The sequence below is a fragment of the Xenopus laevis genome, chromosome 3L, assembly GCF_017654675.1.
Source record: "Xenopus laevis strain J_2021 chromosome 3L, Xenopus_laevis_v10.1, whole genome shotgun sequence".
Classification (NCBI taxonomy): Eukaryota; Metazoa; Chordata; class Amphibia; order Anura; family Pipidae; genus Xenopus; species Xenopus laevis.
This window is the reverse complement of record NC_054375.1, coordinates 2,374,811-2,387,443: the sequence shown is the minus strand read 5'-3', so window position 1 is coordinate 2,387,443 and position 12,633 is coordinate 2,374,811. Positions and strand designations below refer to the sequence as shown.

At 45.3% G+C, this 12,633-nt stretch overlaps 1 protein-coding gene across 1 annotated transcript in view; it reads right to left on the bottom strand.

The window, feature by feature from the left end:
• The window catches only part of LOC121401120 (transmembrane 7 superfamily member 3-like), a 29,808-nt gene extending 18,724 nt beyond the window's left edge, over window positions 1-11,084 (bottom strand). The window contains exons 1-3 of the mRNA XM_041585474.1: window positions 10,935-11,084; window positions 10,243-10,293; window positions 7,966-8,224 (exon numbers count right to left, since the gene is read on the bottom strand). Coding sequence (XP_041441408.1) covers window positions 7,966-8,224; window positions 10,243-10,293; window positions 10,935-11,084 — 460 coding nt within the window. The remainder of the gene's footprint in view (window positions 1-7,965; window positions 8,225-10,242; window positions 10,294-10,934) is intronic.
• Between the last annotated feature and the right edge of the window lie 1,549 nt (window positions 11,085-12,633).

Genomic DNA, 12,633 nt, shown 5'->3' with positions numbered 1-12,633 from the left:
GTCTACATAAAAAATCATGGTGTTCAGAGCCCCTTAAAAGTGTAAAATGAGAGAATACATTGGTGGTCTAGGAGCGGCACACCTATGAGAATATCTACACACAAAAAACCACGAAAAGCACAATCCACCGAATACGCCGTCATTGCTCACAGAGTGAGCCTCTTAACTAACAAAACTATAAAAAACATCAACAACACAAACCGCTGACCCGACTCTGGCCGTTTCAAGCCTGGACAACATAACGTTTTCCCAGTCCTCCACGCTACTCTCTTCAGTACTTCTCGTTGGAGCTCCCTATTCGTGGCTTTGGTCTATTCTTCCACATGCGTCCCGCAGACTCATTGCGCGCGAGACGTCACGTCACGACTAATCTACCCCACGAGCTTTCCCTGCCGGTGCGTCTGTCGTTCTTTTATGGGGCTTCCACGGGTCTTTCTGCGCGACAACCTCAGGCACTCTCATCAATCTTCCGCGCAAATCCATTCGACTCTACTATACCCTTATCGCTAGTGTCACCCTCCTATTGACACCGCTTTCAGACTTATTTGGCGCTAACCACAGCGACATATATATCAGTATACCCTCTCTCGGAGCATACTGCCCCCACGACCTTCTCGCAGCTGTATCAGGAATGGTAATACTATCTCGCTCCTCTCTCGAGCACGTTATTGTCTAGCGCTCCGATCTAATACTGGCGGACTTTATTCCAGCGGCGCTCCCACTTATTCGTTTCAGAGACCATGATATTCGGCTCGATTTACCGTGAAGAACCATTACCGTTCATTCGAGTCCTTACGCCCATGTTTTTCGGGACTTATCGGCTCGTCCAACATACTACCTTGGGACTTTTTTCAGCTCGTTTTCGCGGACTTCTTCGACCCTCGCGCCGAGTCAATATCGACCACACCCATATGTACCGCACCCCCTCCAACTTCTGTCTAAGAACACAACGTCTCCCGCACATCAGACTACTTATTACACAGAGCGAAGCGGATACCACCCTCTCCACACCATTATCACCGACAACATGCACTGCCAGACGACCATGGCTACTCGAACCATAACTACCACTCTTGATATCACTACATGAACACAGCAGTCTATCAATTCTCGACGCAGCTCTCCTCCGATCTATTACATCCCTCACACCGCACGACCTCACTATCACTTCAACACACTCTCTCTCGTGCACCAATCGTGCATACCTACGCAGTTAATCCCACTCTCTCCAGGCATACACCTTCTCCTGTCAACCGTGTCAACCCTATCCACGCCATCACCCGTACACACCGTATATGACCTCACACCCTCATATCCTGCCAGTTACCCACCACACCGATAACCACCCGACTCCTCGACCGACCCTCCTGTCTCGACTGCTCCACCAAATCCCTAACTACGCCACCATTCTCTCAAGTCATCCGCGTTGACCTATCGAGCGACGTCACACTCCTTATGTTGCCTCTTCAAGCTTTCGCACCGCCCATCACTCACTTAATCTGTCATCGGCTCGTTCGGGATTTTCTTCGACCGCTTGGGACACCATCTATCACATTCTGTCCACCTCCGTCTGAATTACTATTCCAGCCTACTACAGTCACACCTCTATCCACCGAGACCATCACATTAACACACACATCACCATCCAAGATAGCCACAACACCCACGCCAGACCATCATACCCTACACCCGCACATCCTACACGGCCACCTCACATCGCACCAACCCTGTAACCGCGCCGCCCCTCTAACCAGTCACTTAGGGCCGCGGCCCGAGGAGCTATATTAGAACACACCAATGACCAGCAATCATCCGTAGACGACACATCGCGACCGCATCCCCTCACTCACCGCCTTCACGCGCCCTCATGATTAACAGCTGCTTCGTAACAACACACCCTGCCGATCCTGCAGCCTCCTATCAAGACAACCGACAGCCCTCGCGCATCCCTGTGGCCGCACTACTCCATAACATTCCATCTTCCTCAGGGTCCACCTCTAGACACATTCTATCACTACACGACACACCTATACGCGCTGCCTCACACTTACTACTATGAATACACACAGAACTGACCTGCCTGCCTAGACATTTTTGCCTACCACTGGAACTCCCCTCAATTCATTCTATGCAAAACAGTGAAAATTTTAAAAGTGTACTTTTCACATATATTCCTCAACTATACTACTTTGCTACTCATATCAGACTTTCTCCCCTGCCACACTATTCACTTCACGTAACCTATCTATGACACTGGTACTCTCACATCCACTCGACCGCTGCGCACCTGCCGTACACCACCAACTCACAACCCGCTTCTATCCTGTACATCCAACGCTCGGATGATTCACTATACCATCAGGCTAACACGGTATCTATGACCGTGACGCCAACACTATGGCGTCTACTATGCTAACACCATCGCAGCCAACACTATCTCCGACCCCGTTATCTTTCCTAATACATCCTATTCACGAATTGATAATCTATCACCAAACTTTCAGCTCACTCGAACTCCATAGACCATCCTCCATCTATACTCAACACACACCTCGCCTCGAGTACCGCCCTACACCTAACCCTCTACTCATCGACTCGCTAGACTAATCATCATATGCCAATCCCACACCACTAGAATCACACACTCCTATATACCTCACCCCCACACGCCATCCCAACATACACTCGCCTCCCATGTTCAACTCCAGCACCCAATCCCCCAAACCACTCAGCCACGCACGCCCATGATATTCACATTAAAAACCAGACCTCAGAGCCCGCTGATGATACCTGACCCATATTGTGTACGACGATCGTCCAACCTCCCGACACAACTCAGGAAACATACATCACGAACTACGCTACAACCCATGTCATCGACTCCACCTACTTCACGACCATCCACTTTTGGATGAACATTATAAAATCCTCTTCACCTGTTCACTAAGCCCGTATCATTCTCAAACCCAATACACAGAGCACGACACATCTCCCACCCCACTATTATAAAACTACAACACGTCCTGAGGAACGCGTCGAATACAGACGATCACTTCACTAATCGACCTTCCACCATCAACCCCACAACCGCAACCTACAATACGCATCGCCCGACTAAACTCTTACAACCCACTTCCCTGAATGCAACAACAATCAACTAGCGGCACCATTCGATACCGACATTCATATACACGCAACACTATTCTTTTCCACCGATTCCGAGCAAAATCAGCCACTGTACCATCTACAACTCAAACGCACTCTAACGCCAAAACTCCCGAGCGCGAGTCAGTATATAACCCACATTCACTACCTCTCTCATTATAATCACGTCAACTAACTCACACTCAAACACGTCCGCCGCAACTATTTAAAGCGTTTACACGAACCTCAAGCAAATAGCAAAAAGACTCCCTTCCACTTCACATAGAGCCGATCATAAAGATACTCCTTGCTCACGTGTCCGAAACAATCTCTTCAGACATCAATCTGTAAGAGCAAGCAATAAGTCTATCACACTACACATAAGCATCAGCCGAGCACAACCTCGTTAGCCTACGCCCACAGTATACCGTGACTTTCTCACACACAGTGAAAGCGCCCTCGCAAAATGCAAAATTTGAAAATGGAAAGTTGACTTTAACTTACTTCTACATATATATAAAACACACCACACTTTTGTCCGATCGACCTTGACCTTCTCTGTGCGCCCTCTAATGATATAGACACGCCCTGTCCAGCATTCAATACCCCTACCGGTTGTTTTAAGGACCATTTTTGTCAGTTCAGAGGTCGCTCTTGGCAGGCCAAGTTTTATTTCTGCTTCTCCTAAATTCAATACCACAAAGTACCAGATATTAAATAATATCTGGTTAGATAGCCATTTTACAATTTTAAGAATTATCTGCGAGCTGCAACCACTCACCCCAAATCTCCCCTCTAACTTGACCTTTGCAGGACTGGGTCCCCCTTAAGCTCATAACAAGGTTACAGATCATATAGAAACATTCGGGGTAGTCACCGCCTTATCCAGCTTGTTCATACGCGCTACTTCTGGCAGCCGGAACCTATTCTCTATGGGGGATGCCATAACCTCTGCTATCGTGCTGGACCCGCAGTCTACAAAGTGCTAACGTAACAACTCAAGACGCTCAACACTATCTACACCTCGCTCAAGGTGACCTCCACTGAGCGTGATGATCACTTCCCACTCCTGCACATATGGTATGCTGATCGATCTCATCACTTACATCTAAGTCCCTGCCTATGCATCAACAAGTATATTTATAGAAAACATGGGGTGTCAACACACGCCTGCCACTTCTCTATCCTCTCACAATGGCCCACACCAGGGTACCCAGGGTACAAATTAAAAGGCACTCATCCCCCAATCTCCCCTAACATAGACCTTGCAACTGGGCGCCCTTAGCTTCATAACAAAGGTACAGATATATAGAAAACATGCGGGCTGTCACCCTGCATAGTCTTCCCAGGGTAACCAGGTTACAAATAAGCCATCACACCCAAATCTCCCCCTTAACATGACCTTTCAGACTGGGCCCCCTTTAGCTTCTATAACAAGGCTTACAAGATTATTATTAGAAACCATTGGGTCCACCCCTGCTATAAGTTCCAGGGGTACCCAGAGGTACAACAATAAGCACTCACCCAAATCTCCCCTAACTGGCCTTCAGACTTGCGGCTCCCTTACCTCATAACAAGGTTACAGATATATAGAAACTGGGGTGTCACCCTGCTATAGTTCCAGGTACCCAGCGGACAAATAAGCGCCCACCCCAAATCTCCCTAACTGACCTTCAGACTGCGGCCCCCTGCGTGTAGTATTTGCGACAGCTCGGTATATATACCACAGGTGCACATACCGCCGCGGTGTGAAATCGTACTCGCGGTGAAGGGATGGCCAACCAGCGCACATTCAATCTCATCTCCCTGTAGTCAGGTCCTCGAATTACGGGCTGCGCCTCTAGATTGGTGATTACTTCCACGCTGACAACACACACGTGGCCCGTACGCACGTTCGTGGATTGTCATCGCCAGATAAAAAATGTGTCCAGCTAATACCACAACTGATGTCTACTAAATCCGTAACCAATCACTCCTTACCATAGCCGTCATCACTACCCTGACTCATATCCAACTACTTGATACAACTCTATCATACGTAATCAACTCTAAAGCTGATGGCATATGAGATGTTGGAAATCACTTTCTGTAAGGCACGAACCTATCAACGGCGACATCTGTAAAGCCTCAGCACAATCAGCCCGCGCTCTGCCTCTGACCGCTCCCGCAGCTAGCCACAGCCACACGCACCCATCGAACACCAACAGATAGCTCAAGCTATTATTACAGTATAGAGCTCATCCAACACCTGTATCTGAATCCACTCAACCGCTCATCACTCGTCCGGTAACAGCTACACTACTCTCCCTGCAACCTCGCTAATCGGTTACAAGCTACACACCCCCAATGTCTCCACACAGCATCTAAGATCCCTGCTCATACGCGCGGATCAACCCTGTCATTACGCTAACTCACTGCCTCGCCACACCTGCACATTCCAATGCAGCCACAAACGATTCAATTCCACTACCTCTGTAACCTTCCAGATGCTCACACTCAAGGCTCGCCTATTGACTCACGAGACTATACTGAATCTTAACCAGCAGTCCGACTCCTGCAATAGACACACTGCCAACATGAAACGCCTCAACTCAGACGTGACAGCGCCCACTCCAGCATCTAATGCCAACAGCTACTGGTCCTGTCCGACGCACTCCTCCAGAGGACCGTCGTTACGATTACCTGCGACACCGCTAACTGCCGGACCACACCACAAGAAGTCTCTCATATTCCATCCATCATAGTAGACATGCATACCACTTCCGCATGCCCACAACTCGCAACACCACAGCATCATTCCAAGTACACGCACCAACAGCAGCATTCATCTCGTTCTCAATACTCGACACTCCACATCTAATCCCTATACCTAAGACAACGACAGACGGAATAGTACGCACCGCGCTGACTCATATGGTAATCCACTCTGCTAACATGACATATACAATCTAGCCATCTACCCTCATTCGCTCCCATGTCACCCCGCAGCTCTCCAGACAATTTTCTGCCTGCACAACTGTCACATCCATGCCTTGTAGCACACTGATATCTCCTCCTTCCAACGCTCCTATTCACGTATCACTATACTGCATACGATAATCCCCCTAACACTAACCTCAGCCCGCACACTTCGAAACCTGGACACCAGCACCTCCACTCAGGCTGCTTGTCCAGATCCGGGTCTACTCAGCCTGATCAGATGCACAATACTCACATGCCATACAACAAGATCTATCTCATAACTCGAGCACGTGCGCATATGTCTCACCGAGAGCTATCAACCTAGAACTTCCGTGAGCAGCCAAACGCTACATCCGTTGCACCTACTTCACAATATCTAGGTCTAACCGTCCACATCCCTAACGTAGACCACCTCATTCTCAACTACATTTCATGAGAACATGTTTGAGTGCTTAAACAAGCCATGTCTGCCACCTCCTCTATTCTACTATCTCGTAATAGGGTGGCACCCATACATCATATCAATATAAGATAGCACGCTGTATGCCGACTACAATGTCTGCATAGCTCTCCAGACGCCTCATACATCTTAAATATCCTGATATCATCAACACACCCCCCCCAGTATCCCCCGTTCGCGCTGTCACGTCTCTCCCTCCCTGCCATTAGCAATACCATAACCCATTTCACTTTTCCATAAAAAAAAAACAAAAACTTCAAAATAATCTGAATTAGGCTCATGTTTTTGTTCCTGTAAATTGTGAGGGTAGCACCTGTGGTATCTGGAGTACTTTAAATTAGGATAATTTAGCTTAAAATCATTTCATACAGCAGAAGGACTGCGCGCTTTACAATGGGATCAGATAGATCTGTGCAGCCACTGGGACAGAATGTTCTGTTATACAGATAGCTAAATCTCAGCTGCCATAAAGCAGGACAGGACTGCTGCTTACAATGGGATCAGATAGGATCTGTGCAGCCACTGGGACAGAATGTTCTGTTATATACAGATAGCTAGAATCTCAGCTGCCATAAAGCAGGGGCAGGACTGCTGCTTACAATGGGATCAGATAGGATTCTGTGCAGCCACTTGGGACAGAATGTTCTGTTATACAGATAGCTAGAATCTCAGCTGCCATAAAGCAGGACAGGACTGCTGCTTACAATGGGATCAGATAGGATCTGTGCAGCCACTGGGACAGAATGTTATACAGATAACTAGAATGTGAGCAGATATATAAATATAAAAGTATATTAACATAAAATAAAGTATATAAAGTATATAAATATATAAATTTAAATATATAAAGTATATAAAGTATATATAAATATAAGATATAAATATATAAATACATAAAATATATAAAGTATATAAAATAAATAATCAGTATATAAAATATATAAAGTATATAAATATATTAAATATATAAAGTATATAAAAATATAAATATATAAGTATATAATATAAAATAAAGTATATAAAGAATATAAATATATAAAGTATATAAATATAAAATATATTAAGTAATAAAGTATATAAAAAGTAAATATATTAAAGTATATAAATATATAAAGTATATAAATATATAAAGAATATATAAATATATATAAGTATATAAAGTATATAAAGTATATTAAATAATATAAAGTATATAAATATATAAATATATAAAGTATATTAAGTATATAAAGTATATAAAGTATTATAAAGTATATAAAGAATATAAAGTATATAAAGTATATAAAGTATATAATAAAGAATATAAAGAATATAAACAAACAGCCACAGGACACAGAGTGGTACCTCACACAGTGACACAGGGAAGAAGCAGTAACAGAAGATGTAGGACAGAGACTCACCCGCAGAAGATACAGACAAGTCCCTCCAGCCATAAACACAGAGACACAGAAGCAGCTTTGAGGGAGTCGGGCGCCTCATCTCCCCGGCCCAGCACTGAACAATCCCGGCCCTCCTGCTCCAGCTCTGCACCCGCTGCCACCTGCCAATCCTCTCAGTCTCCGCTTCCGGATCAAGCCCCGCCCCCTCGGCCAGGACAAGTCTCCCTCCCGTTTCCCGCTCACTCTCTCGCTTGAGTCTCTTCACGAGATTCTTCTGTTTCTTTCACACACGATAGAGAAGTTAAAAGTCTCTAATCCTCATTACTGACACAACTTCTACTGCTCTCACTAATGACTTTTACTCACTCGTGTCCTTATACAGTCGCTAAACACGTTGTTACACAATATGTAATATCTGGATACACAATACTACTCCCTCATGTACTTCTCACTTCTCTGCTCCTCCTTCCACTCACTAATTATTGTCCTGCTCTATTCCCAGGCCTTGTCCACTCCTGATACACAGCAACGTCCTTTTGCTTTTACTCACACACTCACACAGCTCCAAACTCACACACTGTCCCTCACACACACACTCACACTCACTCACTCACCCCCTCTCACACAGCTACACACACACACTGTCCCTCACACACACACTCACACTCACTCACCCCCTCTCACACAGCTACACCACAAACTCACACACAAAGTCAAACACTCCCTCACACACACAGCCCCACACTCGCACAGACACTCACACTCCCTCACACATAGTTACAAACACACTCTCTCAGATACACACACTCCCTCTCACACATACACTCACTCCCTCACACATAGCTCCACACTCACACACTGTCCCTCACACACACCCATTTCCTCACTCACACAGACACACACACACTTTCAGACACACTCACCCTCTCACACAGAACACTCACACTCCCTCTCACACACTCACTCCCTTCTCACACACACACTCCACACTCGCACCCATTCCCTCACTCACACAGACACACACAAAGTCAAACACTCCCTCACACACACAGCCCCACGCTCATACCACAGACACTCACACTCCCTCACACATAGCTCCAAACTCACACACTGTCCCTCATACACACTCACTCCCTCTCACACAGACACTCACACACAGCTGCACACTCACAAACACACACACTCACTCCCTCTCACACAAACACACTCCCTCACACATAGCTCCCTCACACACTCCCCTTCACACACACTCACTCCCTCTCACACAGACACTCACACTCCCTCACACATAGCTCCAAACTCACACACTGTCCCTCACACACACTCCACTCCCTCTCACACAAACACACACTCCCTCACACAAAGCTCCACACTCACACACACCCATTCCCTCACTCACACAGACACACACAAAGTCAAACACTGACACACACACACGACACTCCCTTGCACACAGCTCCACACACACAGCCACACACTTACACACTCCCTCTCACACACAGCCCCACGCTCACACTCTGCCCCACATGAACCAGTGGTCCCTATAAATATAATAAAGTCCACATTGGCCCCCAGACCAGAGTACTCCCTCACTCCCCTAACGTTTCTCCACAACACTCCTGGACACACATCTCCAAGACACTGGTTGTTGGTACGGTAGGTGGCCTGGTTACACCCACATTCTACTGATGAACATGTAAAGTACAGTACAACCCCCATTTTACATTTTTCCGGGGACCAGAAACAAATGGTGTAAATTTCACGAAATGTAAAATCGGAAATTTGTTATCCATAATATATAGGTGGGACCACAAAAAACCCTATGTGAAATGAGGGAAAACTTAAATTCAGCAGATGTAAAATTGAGGTTTCACTGTACTGCAATTCAGAAATATATTCTTTGGTATATACCTGGGAATGTTGGGATGGATATTCCTGTGAATGCGGGAAGATGGGGAAAGGGATGTACAAGTGGGGAGGAGAGCAGGTGGATATGACCATGGAGTGAAGAGGTTCTGGATAAGCCAAGGAGATGGAAGAGAGGGAGATGGTCCATGTACTCAGGTATTGTAGAAGTGGGGTAGATATAGCAAGGGTTGCAGGCAGATGTTGGTAGGGGTGAAAGAGGCAAATAGGTATACCCTGGGAGAATAAAAATACGCAGGAGGGCATCTGAATGCATTGGTGCGTAAAATCAACATAAAAAACATTTATTCACACCCAGTCCAGTAACCTGAAACAAGGGCAGGCATCTTGCCATCAGTGCAAGTTAAAGCATGGTCCTACACACTCACTCACACTTTCCAGTGTGGAAGCCCTATCCAGTAGATTCTCAATGTGAGAAGAAGGCTGGAATGTACAGACACAGACAGTTATAGTTGTGTTCAGTGCCAGGGCTGGGTTCTTAGACGCACAAGACGCCAGCCATATCACAGCTGCAGTACACATATGTAGGATGCACACACCTATGTAGATGGTTGAGAGGGTGCTAGTTCTTTTATTAGATGCTTCTATGCCCACCATAGCAAAGGAAAGAGAGTGAGCTACTTTCTTGTGTTGATGGTTTTTCAAGGTTCTAGGGCAAACTTTGGGTTTTCAGAAGCCAAATTATGTAAAACACAGAATAAAAAGACATCAAGAGCAAATTTACTTAAGCAAAGGGCGTACATAGACAGAAGAAGAGATGTGATCTGGATGCACAGGAGGAGCCACACAATGTTACACAGGCTGGAAGAACACATGAGGCAATCAAAAGAGCCGTTAGGAAGAAGGGGAAGAAGATGCCTACCACTGATTCGTAGGTCATCCAAATGCAAAGCTTGTGCCACCACTGGGTATTGCAGAACCACATACGAAAATAGGACCTGGCCCAGTGAGTTTGCTGGTTTAACCATCTGAGATATTGACATGGAGTGTAAGCACACCGTTTGTGGGTGTATCTGTTAAAGAAGAAAAGGGATGCAAAAAATATATATTTTCCCCTGCCTCACATAGGTGCCTACATCTTCCCCATGGAAGACTTTCTTGAAGGTCTCCATCATGTAAACATCTTCTTCATTCTTTTCATCTCTGACCAGGATGACTTTGAACTTGTCCCTGGGGTACTTCATATCCTTGCAGGACTCCAAGCACTGCCTCATGTAGTCAGGGTTCTCCTGATACCAGCAATGGTCAGAGCCACCGTTTTCTTAAAGCCGCAGTCCCCATCTTTCTTCCAGGTTGGCAAAGATACCCTGCATCAGCAGATGTAGAAGCATGGCTGCCCCACAGAGCCCAAAGGAGATGGAGAGGCCTTGATGGCAAAGGGTCTGGTACCCAAGCACGTAAGCTGTGGTGATGGAGAAAAGAAACAAAAGGCGAAATGTGTGAGAAAGAATCTGCCTTATAGGAAATTTAGTCTCTGCATTTGAAATGTTCCCTGAATGAACTGGATTTTCTATGGAATCTGGGGAAAAAAGAATAATATTTGTGGGTTAAATTCTATTTATACTAGGAATGCACCAAATCCAGGATTCGGCTCCGGATTTGGGCTCTTTCAGCAGGATTCGGATTTGGCCGGACTGAATTTGCATATGTAAATTAGGGGCTGGGAGGGAAATGGCGTGACTTTTTGACACAAAACAAGGAAGTAAAAAATGGTTTCCCCTTCCAAGCTTAATTTGCATATGCAAAATAGTGGATTCAGTACATGCCTATTGTATACAGATCCCCTCCCCTGTGTTATATCAAAAATAACCATCCTAGTCATGCCACCTACACATCATCTAATGTTAAGGTGGCCAAAAATGCACCGCTAATATCGTATGAAACTGATTTTCATACAATCATGGGTGTAATTATACCCAGGAGGCAAAAGGGCCACATGAGGCCCTAATTCATATACATTTTGAAAAATATTAGTAAAACAAGTCAACCTCCAGGGGAAAAATAATCACCCCCTCCATGGTCATTGACTTATCCCTTGTATCTTTGTTCAGGGACACAATATCCTTCGCCCACCCCATCTGGTGTTTCACAAAAGGGATCACCTTTATTGGAGAGAAGATGGACTATCTAAAATCACAGGATCATAAAAAAACATACATGTATCACACATGCATATACACATACTCAGATGACTTCAGTTATGGCAATTTGTTAATAAACCGTTACCAAGGCAAGTGCTGGCGGATACAGTAGATCGTTTCAAGGAAGGGTTTGATGAGTTTGTTTAGCAAGAAGGATATTTTGGTGGTGTAAGGTTGATCCCAGGGGAAGATTCAGAAGGGATTTTTTTTTCTACTTTTGGCTGCACTTTGAGGGTCTTTACCCACCAAGAAGTTAGGTAGGATCCGGCTGAACTTCTGAAAACTACTCAATTACTTTTAAAGGGTAAGTAAACTCTACAATTTGCCTAATGAAAGAAAATGTCATTCTCTGCAGCTTTCCATTATACGTGCATTCCAAGTTTCCAGTAGTTTTTAAACTGATTGTAAATGGAATTGCAGTATCTGTCTGTCCCTTACAACAATTTAGCAGGAGTCGGCGCTGCTTCTTCCAGGGTCTGTTAATCCGCTGGCTTCTGATTGTTTCAAGAGTCATATTTGGATTTATATCCCCTTTAAATAAATCCAAGAATGATTTGTACAAGCAAATAAAGGGCCGTACCCATAGTATGTTACAGAATGACTAATTCCAAGCTCCTTTTCA